At 33.8% G+C, this 23,471-nt stretch overlaps 2 protein-coding genes and 1 long non-coding RNA gene across 7 annotated transcripts in view; 2 read left to right on the top strand and 1 right to left on the bottom strand.

The window, feature by feature from the left end:
* On the top strand, window positions 1–18,791 carry LOC139969681 (uncharacterized). Of its 4 annotated transcripts, none has more exons than XM_071974842.1 (10): window positions 1–242; window positions 487–828; window positions 1,332–1,463; window positions 1,624–1,740; window positions 2,117–2,224; window positions 2,328–2,435; window positions 2,703–2,816; window positions 3,682–3,933; window positions 5,022–6,760; window positions 8,861–9,000. In XM_071974842.1, the coding sequence occupies exons 1-9, from the start codon at window positions 164–166 to the stop codon at window positions 5,342–5,344; spliced, it is 1,575 nt and encodes a 524-aa protein (XP_071830943.1). In that variant the 5' UTR covers window positions 1–163; the 3' UTR covers window positions 5,345–6,760; window positions 8,861–9,000. The 4 variants fall into 4 exon arrangements, with proteins under 4 accessions (XP_071830943.1, XP_071830925.1, XP_071830934.1 ...); XM_071974824.1 differs by lacking the exons at window positions 1–242; window positions 487–828; window positions 1,332–1,463; ... (3 more) ...; window positions 2,703–2,816; window positions 3,682–3,933 and adding exons at window positions 9,749–9,877; window positions 11,248–11,358; window positions 11,537–11,653; ... (3 more) ...; window positions 14,420–14,665; window positions 15,179–18,791 and having other exon boundaries at window positions 5,353–6,760; window positions 8,861–9,202; XM_071974833.1 differs by lacking the exons at window positions 1–242; window positions 487–828; window positions 1,332–1,463; ... (3 more) ...; window positions 2,703–2,816; window positions 3,682–3,933 and adding exons at window positions 9,749–9,877; window positions 11,248–11,358; window positions 12,145–12,255; ... (2 more) ...; window positions 14,420–14,665; window positions 15,179–18,791 and having other exon boundaries at window positions 5,353–6,760; window positions 8,861–9,202.
* Window positions 17,290–23,471, bottom strand: part of LOC139969713 (uncharacterized) — a 17,633-nt gene continuing 11,451 nt past the window's right edge. Inside the window, exon 2 of the long non-coding RNA XR_011793790.1 lies at window positions 17,290–21,258. This is a non-coding gene — a long non-coding RNA (uncharacterized lncRNA). The remainder of the gene's footprint in view (window positions 21,259–23,471) is intronic.
* Window positions 21,834–23,471, top strand: part of LOC139969705 (acetylcholine receptor subunit alpha-like 1) — a 9,179-nt gene continuing 7,541 nt past the window's right edge. The window contains exons 1-2 of one of the 2 annotated variants that reach the window (XM_071974874.1): window positions 21,834–22,287; window positions 22,472–22,617. In XM_071974874.1, the coding sequence (XP_071830975.1) occupies window positions 22,206–22,287; window positions 22,472–22,617 (228 nt within the window). In that variant the 5' untranslated portion in view covers window positions 21,834–22,205. Of the gene's footprint in view, window positions 22,618–23,471 lie in introns of both variants that reach the window. The other variant, XM_071974862.1, reaches the window with a different exon arrangement.

Raw genomic sequence — 23,471 nt, 5'->3', positions numbered from 1 at the left:
TCGTTTGACAGTTAGAGGGAAAGCGGAACTAAAATTGTACAACACGGTATCTATAATAGTGGACTGTACGTTATCGATTATATAGACAACCGTTTTTTTTTTTTGTAAACGCAAATACTAAAAAGAAAATTTAGCATCAAGTAAGACCTTCACTACATCAATTATGATTTCACCGGACAGAGCGCTTCTGCTGTTATTATTTGCTGCATTTGTGAATATTTCTCGCGCGGAGACCTGTCGTGGTAAGGACACTGATCCGTAATTATATCAAATTACATATGTGTGCACGTAACACATTTTCATTCCCGGCTTGTTCGTATGATATTATACTCTTGTTCTCCTAATTTCAATACTGCTTTAAGAATTGATTTGTATGCATGGGACATATTCTGTCACTCACAACGTGTCTTCGGCTAAATCTTACGTTAGCTACGTTGCTTTTTTTGTACTCAGTAATGTATGTAAATATATCATTTTTTTTTGCAGAGAATGTTTTTGTGGGGTTGAATGGTGCTAATTTTTCTTCACCGAGCTTTCCTGACGCCTACCCAGAAAACCTGAGATGTGTTTGGACATTTTCCACTTCCAGAAATTTCCGTTTACTTATAACCTTCGATTTCATTAACACTGAACAAGACTATGACTTCATTAATGTTGAAGAGGAACAGACTGAATCTCTACTGCTTAAATGGTCGGGTGGACCAACGAATGGTACACCTACCATTCATTCGCAAAATAACGATATCGTGGTCAAATTTTCTACCGATTACTCCGTCAATAGTGAAGGATTTTTCGGCAGAGTGGAAATAAGCTCTCTTTTTCAAACAGGTACATTTTTCGGTGTAAACTATCTATATTAAGTTATTTTTCTAATAAATATAAATTCAGTTTCAACAACTATATTCCGGTCACGTATTTTCAGTACATATAAATATACAGTGTGCATACAGTAAGAGACCAGGGAGAACCCACACGAAGTGTACACCGTACAACTTAACTTAATCGAACACAAAACATAACAAAACAAAGCAGGGGAACAACAATCCGTTGGCTAGGTTTACTTCTGAAACATCCGACGTTGAAAAGAAGACATTATGATATTACTAAAAACGACTTCAAATTTAGCAGCTAACTGATAATCATACATTATTTTTAAAACACTACCTTTGTCATTAATCAATACTTGGAGTTTACTTCAAATATGTTTTGTTCCACCTTTGGGCCTTTTTCAAGAAAATTATAAAAAAAATCCAATAAAGTGATAAATTTCTCACTTAGATGATTTAATCAATCTTGCTATATCCATCAAGATATTATTTTTCATATTACAGACTTTGTCTGTGCAGACAACAACTTCGACTGTGGAAATGGTGTGTGCATTCCCAAAGATAGTGAATGTGACTCGGAGCAGAACTGTGGAAACGCGGAGGACGACCCTTCCCGGAGAGCCTGTGATTTATTGGGTAAGTTGTCCTAAATAGTTCTGCTTTCGTTATGTTGCATACCGCTGTTGTAATTTTAAACACGTTTTATATAAGATTGACACTTGGTTAAATCCCATAATATGACGCAATTCAATTTGAATTGCAATTTTACAAAATTGACATATTATTCTTTGTACAGCTTGTACACCACCATTTAGTTTTAGATGCCTGGATGGATCCTGCATATCAGAGTCATCAGAATGCGATGGTATAGAAGATTGTCTTTATGGTGACGATGAACCTAAGACATGTAACAGTAAGTCGATATAATTCAATTCATTCATTCATTCCTTTTAAGATCATATAAGATCAAACATTATTATTATTATGATTATGGTTATGGTTGTGGTTGAGGCTGTGATTGTGAGTATGATTATGGCTATGGGGATAGTGATGGTGACGGTAATGGTCACGGTCGTTGTCGTTGTCATTGTCATTGTCTCTGTCATTGTCATTGTCATTGCCATGGCCATTGCCATTGTGTTTGTCACTGTCATTGTCTTTGTATTCGTCATTGTCATTGTCTCTGTCACTGCCATTGTCATTGTCATTGTATTGTCATTTTCATTGTCATTGTTATTGTCATTGTTATTATCATTGTCATTGTCATTGTTATTGTTATTCCAATAAAGGCGACTGCGATGGTCAATTTCGGTGTCTAGATTCGTCATGTGTACCACTTTCATGGGTGTGTGACGGCTCTCCTGATTGCTTCCAACGGGAAGATGAATATGATTGCGGTAAGTATAAGAGCCCAATTGCATTAGTAATTTTATGGGGTAGAATGTGCATACACTTTCTTTAAGCATTCCTTCCAACTTTTGTCACATTTTATTCTCACAGAGTGTCTCATTGGGTTCCAGTGCAGTGATGGCCTTTGTATCCCACCAGAGTACGAATGTGATGGACAAATGGACTGTACCAATGGAGAAGATGAACCCCTTTCTTGTCGTAAATAAATTAACACTGCTTTTCTTTGTGAATTTAGAATTATCAAATTTCTTGAACACTGAGTTAAACTATAATAGGCCTATCTAGAGTACACATTGTTCTTTTATAATAATCATGTGAACCTTTTCTTTTTGAATTATTCATTTCACCATTCATTTCATTATGCACCAATAATTTCCTATTTGATTAAATATGTTAATAACTAATTTCTCAAAATATGACATGTCCTACTTTCATTCATGCAACTAATATAATATGTGTCTTCAGCATGCACGGAAACAGAATTTACCTGTGATGACGGGTCTTGCATCTCAAGTACTTGGCAGTGTGATGGCGAAGATGACTGTCGCAATGGTGAAGACGAAACAGAGCTTTTATGCGGTGTGTTAACAAAATTATGCTCATGTGATAGATTCAGTAGGCTATAGGAAAACGATCTTGTGATCACCTTGTAGTGGATTTCATCTAGAATGCAATTAAATAAATAACGATGTGAGTTATATGTACCCGGAAGTGAGTTGCTTTATGTTTGGTCGTAGAACTTATAACTATCTTTCTTTTTCTAAATCTCAAACGAGATGTATTCAGTTCTTATCTGTCAACAGTTAAACTATTCCTAAGCAAAAAGGCCTTGACAAATGTGAAAATAAGCGTACCATTTAAAGGAATAATATCTACAATTTTTATAATGGGTCCATCGAATCAGTTCTACATCTTTTAATTGGTCATGAACCTCCGCCACGAGTTTTCACGATGTTATTGTAACTCATCCTCCCACTGACATTGAATTTTGTAGCTGACTATATTGATACAACAAAAGCGTAGAAAGCCGTTTTAATAGCAGTTAATGTCTTGAATTTACAGAGATATAACTCTTGATATGTCTATGGTCTTTAGGGTGATTTGCTCGAAGGCGATACAGGACTTTCGTTTTACAATATTTAGATAACACTACTTCGTCCGTTCATCGGTTGACTCATTTCGGGGTCATAATTAAGTAATATCTTCAGGGAAATATGATATGTATCTCTTTCACTTGAATAGAGCTTAAATAAGCAGTTAAAATAAGGAGAAATAATACATCATTGTTTCAACTGTAATCTAACTAAAATGGCAACAACGATGTTAAGGAAGTATTTCTACGCCGTTATTAGGTGTGATATGCTATCTATACTAACTATATATTATATATATATATACTTATGCATTTTGTTTTTTTTTATCATTCATGTAACACCTGGTACAGGCCCCATCTGTGCTGGTGATATTGTCGCAAATTACGAGCTTGATTGTCGATTTGATGGTGCGATTGCACCAGGAATCTGGAAACCTCCAATGTGCACGGAACCTGCGATTGGTACATACCCTTCCGAATGCTTACCTCATCCTTCTTCTATTTGTCAAGACCAAGTCACGACACATGTTACTTGCATCTGTCCTTATACGTATGGGGAAAATATACGAAGATGCGAATTCCGCGTAGACACAGAGAGTAAAGGTGCGTTTAAAGCTGTATCAATGAAGTAAAAGAATTAAAGGATGTGATGCGCATTATTGAGATAAAAGTCACATGGATAAACAAAGAAAAATATCCACTTCACAGGCGGTTTCATCAAAAGCGTGAGTTAATTGAGCTTTTACATTTATTGTCACACACGTTTGTCTTCACCTTATCGTCAAGTATCTGTTTTGGGTAGGGTCAAACGGAAAGCAGTAAGGTATGAATGAACCTCAAGCTGGGTGTAAAACCAGTGCATATAATGTTAACGTCTCCTCGACGGACGACATCGCCATGTCTTCTGGCGGATGAAGTTGATTGCCTAACAACATTTCTGGACATTTCCTTACCATTAAATCAATACTTCATCTTCAAAGCATTTCGTGTGGCGAAGGTATACATTTTCCAAATTCGTGAATGCATCTGGCAACAGTAGAATACATAATGTACTGTAAATATTTCTATCTTTACTTATAATATTTGCATCATTCCTCCATGCAGGGGAAATTAGTATGTTTTAAAAGAAAGTTAGTTGCATGTTCTAAGGTTTCTACGGTATTGATGGTATGCAGCAGCACCAGCAGTAGGTGTACGTGTAGTATAGGGCGGTTGTACATGATAGCATGTTCCGGCCAGCTGCATCCGTGGCGGAGTGACGTCCCAGCGGATTATTAGTCTATAATTCTCTTGTATATACACAAGAAGAGAATGCCGACGGTTCTTTGAGGACTATGGCAAAACAGCAGCAGGAGCAGCAGTTGCATGTTGATGAAATTCCAACCGGGCGTATTAAACTTGAAGATTAAAACAACACGACAAAGACAGAGAAGATTAGAGGAAAGTGTTTCACTTTAGATTTCATGACACCACTGTTATACGCTTTGTTAAGTAAGTGAGGATTGAGATAAACAAAGCATGGTACATTCCATCAACCATATCTCTAGTGATAGGAAAACGATATACTGACATGGGGCTTGGGAGTAGCATTGTTTGAAGTGTAACTTAACATACACAAAATCATTATAGTGAATGGCATGTTATTTATCATTTTGTTAAATCTTATCACGATCATGTTTTTCCCTTGACAGTATCACCTTCACTGGTTGGCGGAGTGATTACAACTGCTATCGTTTTAATTGTAATTGTTGTAATTGGATTGGGTTTGTGGTTTAGGAAAGCCACACCCACCGACAACGAGCATGTAAATAGTGATGACGTTAAGCCAAATCGGAGCCGTCCACTTCCTTCGATAAGGATGTTTGCAGGCAAAGGGCCATCGATTACATCAGCATTTGATAATAAAACGTACAATCCAACAGAAAGTTTCAAAACTCCACCCTATGAACCGTGTATTTATGTCGCCTCTGAAAGGAACACACAGAACCTTGATACTTACTTGGAGATCCAATAAACACTATAGGACAAATTGTTAGTGGCAAAGTCTGCCATCAGTAAAACAAAACTTGTTTCAACCACTGTGTTATATTTGGCTGTAGAAAAATCATTTTTGTTCATTAACTTTATTACACAGAAATCATGGAAACAGGTTTTTCAACATTTCATACATAGTAACTAGTTACGAACAGCACTTTGATATAATATATATTTCTTCATCAAAAAAAAAATATAACTAAAGGGGACGTTCAGGCCGAGAATGGTACAATGTTCGTTTTTACCCTACGTTCCAATTTCTTTGAATCAGTATACGGTTGGCATTTGTAGTTCTCAGATTTTGAAATCATAAAGAACAGTGACAAATGACATGTATTTATGGATAAATGTAAAAGTGTCAGTGTCTTTGAGATGCATGTAAATAATGCTGTAGTACATTATAGATGTCATTCATTTATGCTACTTGCTGCAGCAATGAAAGAAATACTTCGTTAATCGTTAAAGAGACCCCATTGTGCCATTATGACAGTATCAGCTATATGATAAATATCACACAGTCACTTGCCTTCCTCATTCTAAATGACATTGCCAAGTATATGAAGCTGCTCGTATGAACTAGCTTTGTATTACGTTGACTGCAATTTATATTAGGTACTAGGTTCATTTCACCGTTGGACGTCTTTTACAGTTCATGTAAGCATTCATAAAACTAGGGCAGTTGAACGCTTTGAGCAATATTATTTCGAGTAAGTTCACATGGTCAACAAGACTACTTGCTTGTGAATTTGTCAAAGTTTACTTACTGCATGATTAGTTATGTAGTCATTATAAATTCTTCTCCAAGTTAAAAGTCTAACAAATGCGCTTGTTAATTTTTCACGTTCATATAGGCCCTAGGGCAAAATTTAACATGCTTTAATCGTCAAAAAAAGGAACTTCCCCTTTGTTGAAATGAAATATCTTGTATTTTTCTTGGTTCTTGTTATAATGAAAATATGACATTACATGCTTTAAAGTGTCAGGAAAATGACTTCCCCTTTAGTGAAATGAAATATCTTTGTCCTTTTCTTTGATTCTTGTCATAATGAACATATTAAATTACAACATTAAAATCCGAACAACTCGTATCAATTTCATATAAGAGATGAAATACTTTACAAGTGTCTTTGTACACGTACATGAAAGACGAATTGAGTGACGTGATACTCAGCTCAACCGTAATTCACAAGGATATGTTTGGAATCGTTGTTTAATGATAAGCTGGCAGGTGATTGTTGTTCACAAGATTTTTCCTCAGCATATTAAATACAAATATCCTCGGTACTGAGAGTGTTAGTCATGGCGAAAATTACATCATTACTTACAAGTGCGTTCGTGTCCATGGTATGCCTATTTACTATGTGTATCAATATAGCAGAAGCTGAAACCTACATTGGTAAGTAATATTACATTGTAAGTTTTAATTTAAGGACTCATTGTGACTTACACATGCAGTTCCCTTTAGCAAAGTGACATTTTTTCCATGTTGAATATTTCTAAGAAAATATTGCAACTGAGTACAGTTTAAGTTATCTTATAATTATTCAATTTATCACATAAACAGTTATTATATGGCACTGTATGCCGAAAGCATCTGAAGTTTTACAGTAATATACCTTATTATCAGCCAAAATAGTAATCATTTCACTGTATGCCGAAAGCATATAAAGTTTTACAGTAATATACCTTATTATCAGGCAAAATAGTAATCATTTCATTGATCATTAGGGACTTGTTATTACACTTTCACTCGCGTTGCTCTTTCCTTTGGACAAGTTAAATTGAATATTGCTAACAATGCAGTAATTTAATACGGATGTGTCGAAAAATGCTACGGAAATGATAAAATATAGTTAAAATATAGTTAATGTAGTGTTGATGAAAAGATAAATTAAACATAATCTTCCGGGAAAAATTGTCTATTTTTTTGTTATTTTGTCACTTAAAAAGTTCGTCTAGTACAAAATAATGTATAATACTGGACATATTGAGGTAATGATTTTCCATAGAAAAAGAATACTAATTGTCAAAAAAGCGTGTTTTTTTAATAAATATTTTTTAAATTTATGCTATAAGTTGAAGAAAATGATTTTTGAAACTTGTAAATTTAATTAGTCGCATCTCTTTATTAACAATCATACTAGTGATAATTTCATGAATGAATACACTATGTATATATAGTGAGTTTTATTTGATTAGATGATGAAGTTCTTCAAGTGCAGGTGGGAACTGATCCTTTTGTACATTTGTTTAACATGCATCTAATGATATTGTCTTAATCAATTCCGATAATGCCATCTTTCTTGACGCACATAGTCCCCTGTTTGAACTCTTGTTTCGAATGAAATGTCTTCAACATTTATCTTACGTAATAAATACTATGCAACTGGAATATACTCTGGACCGATTAAACCAAGGAATTCAACGTAATATGGCATAAACTAGATATGTTGCATATACGGGGTATTGGGCAGCAGACATTTTGGTATTACAAAACTTCTATATGAGGTCTTTGTCATAAAAGGTATATCAATTTGGTTTCGTAATGTGGATACTTTATCGTTAGTTTGTATCTTCTGAATGGACAATGACTTTTATTGAAATCTTTTCTTGACGAGTAAATACGATAATAAAAATGTTACCTGTATGAGAAACAAAAACCTCTCTTAACCATTCATATTTCACTTTCCTATTCAACCTTATTTACGGTTACTTTTCAATTATTTCATCCTGATATGTTTATTGATTGACAGGATGGCTCAACAATAGCTGCTTTAATGTTATAATGCAAGCGAAAGGATTTCACTAAATCCGGAAGCTACCGTCTTACAACAGCACTTATAAAGTCACATTGGATATTAAAAGTGTGTATCAAAACAGCGATTGCAATTTGACTAACATCATTAATATCACGGCTAAAATTTTCTTCAATTTATATTTATTCGTAAACAGAACTTACGACAAATTCTTCAATAACATTAGCTGAAAGTTAAACATTATAATCGCATTCTTGAAAATATATTCATGGTTTGCCCATCGCGTGGGATCACGGGAGATCTCAAAGTGTCATTAATACCATGCCCTCACTGCATAGTATATGCCCTCATTGAATATTTAACGCAAGAAGCAACATAAACATATTTCCCAATGAGAAAAGGTTGACCCTTTTAGGATACTATACAAGGTAAGTACAAAAAGTTTGAAACTTTATAAAAAACACAGCGATAGGTATGTTGAATTTGCTCTTTTTAGCATTTTATAACTTTAGGATAGGTTTTTCTTAAATGAATATGCCAGTTACAACTTAGTTTCTTCAATTAGTTTACTGAAAACGACTGCACTGTGTAGTTCGTTTTGAAAATTCAGTCCTTATATCAGAAAACATCCATACATATTGAATTAAATATCTAAACTGCTATATGTTACTGCTATTACAAACATTGTACTTTCAAAGTACTTTCTCTTTTGTGTTAAAAATATTCATTTCGACTTTCAGAGGATGTATTTGTTGGATTAAAAGGTGCTAACTTTTCTTCACCAAATTTTCCGAATGTCTACCCAAACGATATACGGTACATTTGGACATTCATCACCGCCAGACGTTTCCGTTTGCTTGTTACATTCGATTACCTTGACACTGAAGAACATTATGACTATATAACTGTGGAAGAAGAAATTGACTCCCCAGCGTTGCTCACATGGTCTGGTGGACCAACGATTGACACCCCATCAGTGCATTCTGAAGATAACGATATAGTCGTCAAATTTGCTACCGACTTCTCTGTCAACCGGACAGGATTTCTTGGTAGAGTAGAAATAAGCTCTCTATCTCAAAATGGTAATTCTACATAGAAAAATTTAGCTACTTTAAATGCTTTTAAGCCTTGTTCGGACAAGAATTCATTTCATAGACATCCACAGACATCTCATCCACAGACATTAACACTTAAAGATGTACCTACTTTCGTATAACCATAGAAAAGCTGTATTATATGGAGGTGAACCTATGAGAAATGTCTACATAACATTGCCTATATTGACATGTTGAAATACAGTGTTATATTTCAAAAGTATACACGCTAACTTTATGAAGGGTTTAACAATGTTATTCCGATAGCATTCTTAGGTGGTGAAAACCTAGCCGGCCAAATTTGAACGTTAGCCACACTTATTCCGCGTGTGAACTAAAATACATGCAAAATTATTGCTAAAATATGACAGCATAACGCTTTGTATAAATTTATTCAACAAACTGGGATCACATTTTTAAAAATAATATTGTTCATTTGAACTAATGGGTTTGTTGCAATCGTTATTTTTTAGCCCTAGAAGACCATAGGTTATCTCTTACATTTGAGATTAAAGTTGAAATATTTCTCCCCAGATTTTCTCTGTCTTGGTGATTACTTTAACTGTGGCAATGGAGTGTGCCTTTCCAGAGAATCTGAATGTGACCTCGAGCCGAACTGTGGCAACGATGCGGACGATCCTCATCGGACAGCTTGTGAAATACGTACTTTTTATTAAACTTGTTTTACCTAATCTGATATGAGTTTCAAATACAATTTATTGATCATACCTCTTGGCATAACGTATATACCAGTATTAAAAAGGTTCTGAGATATTCTGTAAATATTCAAAAACATGCACTTATACGTTCGTGTTAACTCTCTGTTTGAGGCTCAGTTATAAAGCCACTGTGTTTTTAGGTGCATGAAGTATGCATGATGTAGTATAGTAAGATATATTTTATAGTAAAACTCAGTAAAGTATGTGATATCAGTGTGTCAACGTAGGTTATCTAAGTGATGCAATTTAAACCCAGTGCAGCATGACGTACTATTTCTGACAATCAGTAAAGTATGTACATGATACCTTGTTTCAACTTTAGTGTGTGGCATCAGTGTTTCACCTTAGTATTGAAGGTAATTCTATAAGTGTTTAAAGTCAGTATATAATATGGTACTGTTGTTTATACGCCATGGAATTTATTGTACCTGTGATTAAACTCAACATAACAAACACCTGATTTATCAGCCACTTGGAAATATTCTTATCCACTGTTACATCTATGGTGCTGTTTTATATGACCAAATTGTCGATATGTTGTTTCGATGTCTAAACTATATCCGTTATAGAATCTGCAACATGTAATACGATCCAATTATATTGAAAATCACAAATCTGAAGAACATACATAAGTGATTTGGTCTATTTTAATTTTGAGGGCATATTTAATTTACAGATACAATTTCATTTACATACGAGGACAATATCGACTTAATCAAAGATATCAGAAGAATAAAAAACTATAATATAACCAATAGTATGCTAACTCTGACTTTATCTGCCGTTAATGTGACTTTGAATGTCACCAAACCTCATCGACCATGAGAGTAATTAGATCCGACATGACAGTTAACATTAAGGAAAATATCGGAAGTTCACTATTTGGTGGTAATAAAGTTGTTATTACTTCTTCCTATTCTTATATACTCCACCAAATGGCATGCGTTGTCTATATAAGTTGAAGACTACCTTTGTAAATCGCTTCTCGGCCTTTTGGCTATGGTCATGCGTAGTATTTGTTCCCTTTCGAGAGGAATGGTGATGCACACCCGACGATGATCACACAGTCACAGTCCCGATGCAAGGGGAAGGGGACTGGGGTTGAGAGCGGATCAGTCGTTCGGTAGTTTGGTTTTCGTGCCCAGATTCTTTCCTGGGCGACTTTTTCTTAAAAAGTACTTTTGTAAACCTACTAAATGAATCAAAGAAAAGACGGGTATAACATTCACTGAGATCTTTCCATCTTAGTTTCTTTAATTATTTATTTAATTAATTATTGGCAACATCTAGAAGTGACTCATTTTTCTGTTTCAGCTTGTGGTGAAGAGTCCTTTCAATGTGACGATGGCCGTTGTATACCAGCAATATGGGAATGCGATGATGAGAACGATTGTCTTGATGGGGAAGATGAACACCAAAACTGCTGTAAGATAAAAACATGATCTTTGTTTGTTTTACTAGAGGTGAACTATCATCTACAGGAGACGAATGTTATGATAAATTATGTAAGAAATAAAGTTGTTAAATGAGGTTGGTCGTCGATGTATGTTAAAGCGGTAGGCAGAACATGATCACGTTATCGAATTACGTTGCCTCTTTACAGCATGCACACCTCCATTGTGGTTTAGATGTCTCGCTGGATCTTGCATACCAGCGTCGTTTGAATGCGACGGCTCTGCAGATTGCATTTTTCTTGATGACGAACATAAGGGGTGCTCAAGTAAGTAATTAGTCAACAAAATACTTAGATAAATAGTCATTTTATGTTTTACATAAGTCATATTATTAGGTCGGTAGTAGTTAAAAAGGCCGAAAATTCGTCAAAGGGCTGAGATGCCAATTTCATCTAACTTTGCATCATAACGGATTGGTTAGTTTCTTTAATCACTGTCCCTATGTTTCATTTATATTGAAAACATTGTCTCACTTTATGTAACGTTTTCATCAACATATACACTTAGACATACACGAACATTGGTATTGGACGCTCAATATATCAAAATATTCACTTCTCATCATTTCTTCGAATGTCGACACTGTAAAGCTGTATCTCATATTTATGACATACATATTTCAAATTTGATAATCTACATGTATTATACGTACATCGTCATGACCGAGTCTTTTATAAAAAGAGAAGATAAAACTTCAATATCGTTTATCATATATAATAATAAGTGTTATTGTATTCTGCTCACTTTACGTTTACAGACGACTGTGGTGGACAATTTACTTGCTTGGACTCCTCATGCATCGACAGTTCATGGGAGTGTGATGGTTTCAGAGATTGTCCATTCGGAAAAGATGAACACGAACTGTGCGGTGAGTCATTCCACCCGAACCGAATTGTACAGTTGCTTATAATAGCGTTTTCGACTTGAATATATTGCGCATTTATATGCATCTATGTTATAACATGATAACACGTGTTATGCTAGAGGCACATTTTATTGCGGCTTGTGTTAAAAAAATATAAAAATATAAAAAAATATAAAAAATATAAAATATAGAAATATTTTATATTATATATAAAAAAAATAAATATATATATATAATACCACTACGATTTACTGTATTGTATCTTTGACATATCTAGCTCTCGCATACTCCCATAACATAACACGTGTTAGTGTGTTATAACACCCTGGCATATAAATGCATAATATGCTACACGTTAAGAACAAATATAAGCTCACACCTTTTCGGCTTGGGTGGTCATTCAATGAGCGTTTCAGTTAAAAATTGAATTACAACAGAATATATATGTGATACTATATGATTACTTCTACATTACCTCACTATGCTTCTTTACAGCATGCCTAACCGGATTCCAATGCAATGATGGTACTTGTATCAATAACGAGTATGAGTGCAATGGTATAGAAGACTGTTCTGACGGGGAAGATGAACACCAAACTTGTGGTAACTGAACTGGATTATATGTTAGCCCTTAATACCCATACTGTTGTAACATAACGTAATATGTTCACCATTTAAGACGCAACATTCTCACAAACTGGTGGACATAATGATTTCAATTCTCAACCTTGCATGTGACAACCAGTGCTCTACCTCTTTCAATGAACATGACCAAGCATATATAAATATGTGAGTCAAACAATATATTAAGTTTATTGGTCAAAACGTCTGCAAATCTGGGTTGGTGTGGACAGTTGCCATACCCAAAACACAACAAAAAAACTTTCTAACACCGACAGAATTTAAAATAAGATGGTGGCACGATGGGGGAGTTCTTACATGACCAGATATTGCGTTCATGTTCATTGTACATAAACTCGTACATAAATTACGCCACACTGTTATTGCTTACATTTCCGAACTCTATATTTTCTACGTTATCCACTTTTACCACATTTGCATCAAACTAACGTAATTTGTTCCAATAAACAACAGAATTCTTGAAAGTTAGGTTTAGTTCTGTTTGTATGAAATTGTTGTTACAGAGCCGATATTCAAATGTTTCTGAACTAGTGTTCAATATTTCCTCCATTCATGTGTCAACACAACTTGATATAATAAGATGCTATAGAGGATTTTTTTTTTATACTCAAAGTGATAGTAACAATACTGATCTGTTTACAGAATGTACAGAAAGTGATATCTTGTGTGACGATGGATCGTGTGTCCCACGTCATTACCATGGGGGAGTTCTTACATGACCAGATATTTCGTTCATGTTCATTGTACATAAACTCGTACATAAATTACGCCACAATGTTATTGCTTACATTTCCGAACTCTATATTTTCTACGTTATACACTTTTACCACATTTGCATCAAACTAACGTAATTTGTTCCAATAAACAACAGAATTCTTGAAAGTTAGGTTTAGTTCTGTTTGTATGAAATTGTTGTTACAGAGCCGATATTCAAATGTTTCTGAACTAGTGTTCAATATTTCCTCCATTCATGTGTCAACACAACTTGATATAATAAGATGCTATAGAGGATTTTTTTTATACACAAAGTGATAGTAACAATACTGATCTGTTTACAGAATGTACAGAAAGTGATATCTTGTGTGACGATGGATCGTGTGTCCCACGTCATTACCAGTGCGACCAATTTAGTGACTGCCCTCGTGGAGAAGACGAAACACCATTCCTATGCGGTAAGTAACTTGCCGTTATTCCAATTCAAAATAACCATTTTTTTTCTATAAACAGTCCTTTCTAAGTTTATGTCATGTTCCTTATATCATGTTATGATATCACTGTTAGTAAGAGTGAGTCGAATCACTTCGTCAACAAATGACCAAATCACACCTTATAGTGCGATCGAGTGGAATATGCATTAAAATCTGATGTTTACATATTTCCTGTTACCGTTTTATTTCTTAAAGTTTTTTAGCTGTTTTTTTATATTAATGTGGGCATTATTTGATACCAAATTGCAATTAAAATAGTCCAAAACTTTTCTACATGAAGGTTGCAATAAATTCTAAGAGAGATTTATATCTTACAGGTCCAATCTGTCCTAACGATATTTCTGTGAACCCTGATCGTGATTGTAAATTTGACAAGATTGCACCAGGTATTTGGGAGCCGCCAACCTGTAAGGATTCCACAATTGGATCGTTCGCTTCTCAATGTTTGCCACATCCTTCCACAATTTGCAAAGACCACCAAATGTTACATGTTTCATGTTCCTGCAATAATACTTTTGGTCAACAAAGACGTTCATGTGATTTTCGAGTTACAGTTGCCAAATGTAAGTATGATGAGCAATAAGAGTAAGTAACAACGATTGGCAATTGGATAATTAGTTTTTTTTTTGCTTTTGTCTTAATCATGTCTTTCATTGCTGTAATCAAATATCATAAACATGCTTACTTGTGGTGATATTTATCAAACATAAGTAAATATAAAATGTATAAGACACTTGACAAACGAGACGAATTGTCTCCTCACGTTCAGTCATTTAACAAATTAGTTATGGTATTCACCTATCAAAACTACTAGGCTAAACGTTAAACAAGTATAGTGTACAGAATATATTTCTTATGGTCTAGTGCATTTTCCGTCTCTAAATCGACTGGTACATCAACATTAATAGCTACAAAACAACGAAATCTTGTAGAGTTCTTTGCGTATTTTTCTTTTTATTTTATTTCGTTGGATAGATTAAAATGAAAATATCGAATAACCATTAGTTCTCTAATATCTTTACTATTTTGGATAAATTTGATTAAATCAGCTCTTTGGCCATTTTTCTTTCAAACAGCGTCAAGGCCATTAGAACTTGGGCTTTCTCTTACTGGATGTGTACTGGTAACAATTACAGTTGTTGTTATTGGATTGATGTTGCGTTTTAGAGAGGGCTTACCATCATCCGAAGGATTATCTAATTCTAGTAATAATGTAAATCGACCCCTTCCATCGATCCGAAGAACCATAAACATCGTAAACAAATCGGAATTCGACAGCAATAACTACGACCCAACGCAATATACGACAACTATCACAGTGAATGAAGAAACTGCAACTGCTGAGTGCGATAAGAACTTAAAACAGAGTCCTGAATATTTAGAAATAAAATAATAGAGCCAGACAAGTGGGTGGGGGTTATATTTGGAATCGTGGTTGCTTGATTTCTAGATTAACTCCACGAGTACAACTATTACATATATCTTGGGTAGTAGTTTGTTCTATGGATACTAATTCTAATGATACTATTCAGATGATACTAATTAAGCTTCAGATATCATATATACATATATAAGCTGTAGTTAAAGGCGCAGAACATTTCACAAGAAAGCCAAACACTTCACATACTAATATACGCAATCATTAAAATACGGTACAATTCCATAACTGGGAAGCAATTTAGAGCTGAACATAGCTGTTGTGTCAGTGGTCCAACTCTCTCTTATATCCTTGTTAGAATATCCATTTTAGAGTAAAACCGCATGTTACCCAGGTATTCAGAGAATGACAATGCAATAACCTCAGTGGTCACCGGGAGTGATGTAATATATTACCTTGCTGACTAAAGTTAATCAATGTATGTGTGCAGACTTTCAGAATTCACCATTACAATTCAAATATGACAAGCAAACAGGGAGAATTTTCGCAAATTGAAACTAACTTTAAACGTACTAATCAATATACTAACCTATAATAGATCACCATTTTATGCACATTAAAGCTTTTAATGGCTCATTAAAATCAATCAGTTAACAAGTGCGTCTCTTGATGTATTTAATTAGTAATCCTTTGACAACTTTGTTGGTCATTTCCATTCTATTGACGGGATCCGATAACATAACATCCGTCCCTTAATTATCGCAAAACTATGTTTGTAATACAAACTTTATTGCTTGCGAAAGCCGAATGTAATGTCCTTATGTGATCATATAAAACACACCACAAGGTCACGCCGCTAGCTTGGATGTGTTAAGTAAATGCAAATTGTCGATTTTTTTACAGTTTAAAGCTTTTAATAAGAGCTGGCATATAATCAGTTAAATGTTATGTGCTAATGTGACTTTTCATTGGTATATATTTGCAGTGTTTGCTGGAACATATATTTCTATATCTTATGTTATTGAAAAAATGCAAAGTGATTTGCGGTAATAATTTCAACTCCAGAGTCATAGCGATCTTAAGAACAACATGCCAATTATAATGAATTCATCTGTACTAATGAAGGACATCTTCACGACATGAAGATGCAGGTCTAGCAGCTACGGACAACATTTTTCGAATGACTATAAGGTCGTTTTTTGGGGGTGGGGCATGAACTATCGACAGGAAAAGATAACGGTGAAAATAAAAAGAATTATTATTTACCATATTACCATATGTTATTTTATTTTTAATAATTTCTTAATCTAGCAACCTGATATGATGTTAGTAACGTTAAAACGTGATCTGACGTCCAGAAGCTAAACACGACCTTGCAAAATGATGCCATTTATCACACTTGACCATGAAATACTCATTGAATGGGAAATATCAGCAATCGTTCTTCTTTATAATTGCCAACAACACACATTCCCACCATAATTGAGACGGAAAAGGGAAGTTACGGGGAAGTTAAAGGGAAGTAAATAATGTTGACAATTCCACCAATGACAATGATTTGGTGACATAAATCCCCTCTGAAATTCATCTACATATTAAACATTCTACAAACTTCGTTCGAATCTGCACGAAAGTACAATAGCATTTTTTTTCTATAATTTTGTCACTCGTCTTAAGTAAATAGCGAAGTCCTTTACTCTGTGCTGGGACATTGGCTACCAATAAAAGTGCCGTCGTTGCGTAAATGGTCCTTGGTTCAATAGTGTGTACATTGCATAACACAGGTAAACGTTTTATTTATTTTTTTAGCTTTCGTTAGCTATCAATATTGTTTGAGTTCTATTGTATCCAATAGAACATCCACTTCTTGGAAGACAGTTAATTACAAATTCAACACTTAATTCTTGTTGCATGTAACCAAAGAAACGTCACGGCATTCTGCTTGCAAAATATGTTTTTTACTCTGTTGTGACATCGAATACTATTTTGCACAGTAGCCTAGGTTAAACTTATAAACTTCTTTAGGATATCACTAAGATTCGAGATTAATGGAAGACTGTCGAGGTAAACGCAAGCGTTGTGTTTAATAGGTTTTGTTATAAGTTTTATTAATTAGTTATGGTAATATCTTAATTAATTTGGTTTATATGGTTTTCCACTCTCAAATTCAATCATTTACCGGTGCTGCATGTGGCCGGTGCTGGGGACGTGTGTGGCAGGATACTTTTCGTGATTATTCGGATATTTCTGTAATATTCCTAATGAATGTCTTCCAAGTTGAAATGGCATAGACTGAGCGTTACATTAGCTAGTGATGTGATGATATGGTCACTGTTCAGAATAACTTTTACACTATTTAAAACAGTGTAATGTGATAATCATATGGCTCGGTTCTCTAATTGTTTGTCTCCTAGTTCCACCCAGTCATGGATTATTTCGAGTTAACTTCCAAATCCAAGCAATAGAGTAGTCATTGAAAACATGGGATTTAATAAACAGCAAAAGAGTGTTCAATAAAATGATGGGATGCTCTTGTTAGTTGTAAGTCTCTGTGTTCTTAGCTTCTTGCATCATTTTAACTATGCCTTACCACAAGATAATCAATTTAAAGCAAACATATTTACATTTATCTTTCATTAATATTTGCATAATTATAGACAGATGGAGCCAAAAAACATTTCATACGATTACAGATCTTCCTTGTTAATCGTCGCCAAACTTTCCTAGCTTGTTGATCAGTTCCAGCTACAATGTGAAACATTATTTCTCTAACGCATTATAAAGGGAGTTTCACTGGGTAATTTGGTTAAACATGTCAAAGTAACACATAGATTTACTTTTATCGAACTTTAGAAAAGGAGTATATATATACATATATATATATATATATATATATATATATATATGTATATATATATATATATATATATATATATATATATATATATATATATATATGAGGCCATTTAAATAAATCACTTTACTAATCTGTTCGTTGATTTATGACTTTGTTTTCTATTGTCACTGTGTTGATTATTTCTTTCCTATTGACAGGATTAATATTATATTCACATCCCTCCTTCGTTAATTATCGTAATATTAGTGTTTGAGAAAGCCGAACGTTAATGAGAATATTATTAATATATAATCCATGAAAGGAAACAGTGCCAGCTTGGAAGTGTTACGTACATACAAAGTGTCAATCTTAACTAGTGTTGTCATATGATGATGTCAAAATTTATATCCTAAATTTCCATTCTTATTTTAAGTGTTTTGGTGCAATAAAGTCATATAAACACAGAAGAAATATACATATCGTATCATAATGAAATATTTCCATGTATCAATTATAGCGGCTTTTGTCTCAATTATAAAAACAATTGTATGTGTTCAAGATCTTCATAGAGAGAGAAAGTGTGGTACATGATGTTCAAAAAAATCATAAATGTAATGGTTTAATTTTGGCATATTAATCTTAATACGTCCCTGCTGGCAATTTTGCATCTTTTCATCAGATTTGAAACTTCGTATACGCACGATAGTTCAAACGCTCGCAAGAATAATATACTGTAGGATAATTCATTAAACGGTTATGATGACAATTGTCTGAAGTAAATAGTGAAGTCAATTATTCTGAGAGGGAAAATGTTTGCCAAATGACGTGCTGTCGTCGAGTGAATTGTTCTGTGCTTCTTGTAATTACCCTGTTTGTTACAGGTAAACGTTTGAGTTATTCCTTTTTTGGTAATCAATAAGTTTTAATGCTACTCTATCCAATGGAGCACTTTCTCAAGCATCCAATACTTAAAGATGGGATGGTATTAATTGCAAAGTCAACACTCAATTCATTCTTAATATAACCAAAAGAAACGTTTGAGGCAATGATCTTGCGAATAAGTTCTTATTGTGGTGTGACATCGAACATAGATTGGAACACTGTGTTCTTGGTGGGTTCTTCTCCAAACATGTTAAAAAAGATCATGAATATTCAATAATCTTTAGACACAAATGAATATCATGGTAAACGTAGACTTGGAGTTTGCGGTTCTTGCTCTAAGTAATTGTAATTGCTTTGTTTCTGGAATTCGATCAATTACCTATAGAATAAAAGTCATGTTAATTCCTGGTTTATATCAAAGGTTTACCTTAGTCATTACTGCGTATGCAAAACAAGGGGGTTTTGTTGATGGTAGAGCCTCCTCTGCAATGGAACATCCCTCGCTTCACTGACATTTCCAATCGACCATTTATACTATTGACCGTCGAATCGCTTTGCTGATTTAAAATCTGTCAGTGATAGGAAATGGGTCTGATGTAAATTTCTAGGTAAAGATACTGATGGGGAAGTAAATAAACGAACATTAGTTCCCAAATTTACAAAATCCATTCTTTACTCTCGTCCTCTCAATGACTCTTTTTGGGTAAAATCCCAGTTTCTTTTTTTATCATATGGAGCCCCAATATACATAATGTTATGTAACGTTGCTGATTTTTGTAATTACATGCAGTAATTGAATGCCTTCATTAGATCACTAGTATCAAAATTATATTTCTGGCTATACTTTCTTTAGAAAGTAGCTTCAATTGATCGGGATGCATAGATAGAGGACGCTTCTTGATGAAAACTTCGTTTGGTTTAATAAAAAAAGTCACGAATTTCTTCTCTCGGAACTCAAAGGAAATCTGTCATCTACCACTGAAAATATGAACAAAAATACATTTTTAATAATTGTAGAGGTCCAAACTTTTTTCTTCGCAATTTCTTCATTTCGTTTTATTCCTCCAGTTTACAATTTCCAACTGAAAATGTATTATTGGAATAATTCCGTACCGTGCCATATCTCTCTTCTGATATTCCTTTCGTAGTCGTCGACTTACACTGTAGGAACCATGAATCACTAAACTGACATTGCACCAGAGTTAGTTGGGATATGATTTTATTTTTCAAACAACTCATATGGATTCAAAAGTAACAATATTAACGATGAAACGGTTATAGCATGGTTGATTGTTTATCGATAAAATTGATGGGCCTTAAATAATACAAAAAGAAGAAGATAGAAATAAATAATATGAAGATTAACTTGATTCTTATTACCAGATCCTAATCAGATTTCATGTCGTTAATTAATAAATAAAATAGTAATTTAAAATTAGTCGCAATAACATCGTGATGCAGATAATATAATCCATCGTTAATCGCAAGAAGCACAACAACCAGGATGGATTTTAATTATTCATAAATATTAAAAAGAAGAAAGAAAAGGTTTGGTTTAGTAATGTTTGTGTCAATATATGCCTTATGTTCTTGGCTTAATGCAATATGATGGACTGTGCCGTCGAGGGGTGGGGGGAGGCAGTCACCGGGTGGGCTATAGCTTAGGTGTTTACTCCCAGTGGAACAAATGAAGATTTAATATCCCTCGATTAAACAGGTTCAAATGTCATTCTACTCGCTCAAAATAACCGTCTCATTCGTACGTGTATAGCTAAGAGCAACCATTTTCAAACTGTGGACGATAAAATACCTAAAGTAGTAATAAAAATATATTAGTATATATTCTATCATGATATATTAATTTGCGTTTTTGCTTTGGCTTTGTCACAGCGTGATCTACTCTTATTTTCGTCAAATCAAGACGGTACTAATAAATACTAACAGATCGATTATAAACTTCGATTCATGTTTTTGAAATTTGTATATTTTATCATAAATAAACATATGGTTTTCTTCTCTTTGCAAGTCAACTCTTCTTTACGTTAATTCGTGGTCCCAATCTAAAAGTAAAACAAAAAAATATGAAGATTAACAGTAATATATTATTCAGCTTTTATATAGTTTAACTAATAATACCACAAAATTAATAACTACATCAAATAACAGAGATTTTACCAATGACGAAACCGTCATTCACCTTCCTTTGTAATTTTTTTCTTCTTTATCTTGCTAAATAAGCCTTTAAATGACTGATTTAACGAGCTGTTTCGTATGCAGTGCGTTTATCAAGTGTACTAATGCATCATATCTTCCACTTTAATATTTTTTATATATATATTTTTTTTCTACCACGCTTGGTATCTTTATTGGTAAAATTCTTGTGTCAATTCGAACATGTTTGAATACAATAAGGTCAAAAACCATTCACAAGTAAGGAAAGGTACATACAGAAACCATGATGCATCGTAATTAAATGAACAGTATAGTGCAATTACTAAATGAGTCTTTCAACTGCTCGTAAGAAATGAAAGCATTGCCTCTTTGCTTGAGTTCTTTTAATAAATTAATATACGCTTCGTCGGCTAAAATATCAACTCGTCGTTAGAAGAAGAAAAAACAAGAAACAATATAAAAATCACTATTTGATAATATAAAACGTTCACTAATAACGTTCACAGTCACGAGGAGATTTATATTTTAAATATATTACATGAATACGGCTGTAATCTCACTGATATTAAAATCAGAAGGGATGGCCAAGATTGAATTGTAATTGTAAAAGATTACCGGTGTATTTCACAACGTCAGCCAGAAGGTAGATATACATTGAGAGATAAGGCGGGTGAGGAGGAAGATACTTGTGTTTTCGTGCACTGCGTTTTACCGTACAGAATATTGATAGTATACGAGGCTATACCGAGAAAACCACGCAGGAAATTTGTTATTAGTTATCGTGGAAAGATTTTATATACATATATAGTTATCAATTTCCTGCATATCGAATAACATGGAGTTTAAATATAATTCACCTTTCCAAATGGATTGTCGTGTCTGGTTAATTGTGTTCATGACGCTTACCACTGTGACAGGTATATATTTATAAGTATGCTAAATTTTTATCTTAACAATCTCTATCACAAATATTTGTGATCTAGCGCTTGAAGTATATATATATATATATGCATCTCTATTACTTCTTTAGGACTATAATACAGTGTCCAAACCTGAAAAAATATAAATATATTTATTTATTTCCGTTTTTTTATCTGTCAGGAATGGTTCCTAAAAGTTTTGAGGGTGAAATTCGAGACAGATTACTTAATAATGCCAACTATTCGTCTAGAGAAAGACCAGTTATTAATGCCAGTGATACTGTACAAGTTGATATGAAGATGCATATACATGCGATGATAGATCTGGTAAGTCAGTTTTATTCCATTTTCGAAATTTTAGGCAACATCTTATATTAAAATCTGGTCTAAACTGTAGTTAAGGTAATTAACACAAAGATTACATAACTTTATAACACGTTTCCACATTTTTTAATTTGAATCAGTAGTTAATCCCTTGTTACTTACATACCGTAGAAAATAATCTCTACAGAGATATTATAAGTCTGATCAAATGAGAGTAAAACTCAGCAAAACTTATCAAAATATCTGGAAGTTGTCATATTGGAGACACTCGATAAAGATATTTCAATAGAAGTCGAGTTATAATGGTGCAACTAAAGTACAGTGTAATTGATCAATATAATTATTCAATGTGCTTTTATTATCTTTTTTAATCCCTTACTCTTAATCCCTGATAGCAAGATCATACAATAAACTATAAACTAATTAACTACATATTGTCAGGGATCATGTATAAGCCATAGTACGTAAAATGTGTTGACCCAACTTTCCCATTACAGAACCGCAAGGTCTCTATTTTGGTTCAATTATTTGCAATAGTTTCCTCTCTGGAAAACAAAAGTTTAAGTGATATGTAGTTCTAAAGGCCTACGGCCTATGAGTGATTTGCCGCATAACACAGGGAAAATGTACATATAGCAATTTTTCGTCAGTTGGTACATCGTGTTCGGTTTGCGGTACGTTGATTGGTCAAAACATTTCATGTCGCTCGTGAGATTGATGTCATGCACAACGCTATGTTATTGGTAACTTGTAGACATTGATCACTCGCCAAAAAATTAACCAGAATCTAGTTCCGCGAAACTGGACAAGCTGCATTATATGACTGCAGATCATTACGGTAAAGAAAAATCTTCTTC

This window comes from Apostichopus japonicus, chromosome 1 (assembly GCF_037975245.1).
Source record: "Apostichopus japonicus isolate 1M-3 chromosome 1, ASM3797524v1, whole genome shotgun sequence".
NCBI lineage: Eukaryota > Metazoa > Echinodermata > Holothuroidea > Aspidochirotida > Stichopodidae > Apostichopus > Apostichopus japonicus.
The sequence above is the reverse complement of the archived record's forward strand: the minus strand, read 5'-3'. Positions and strand labels throughout refer to the sequence as shown.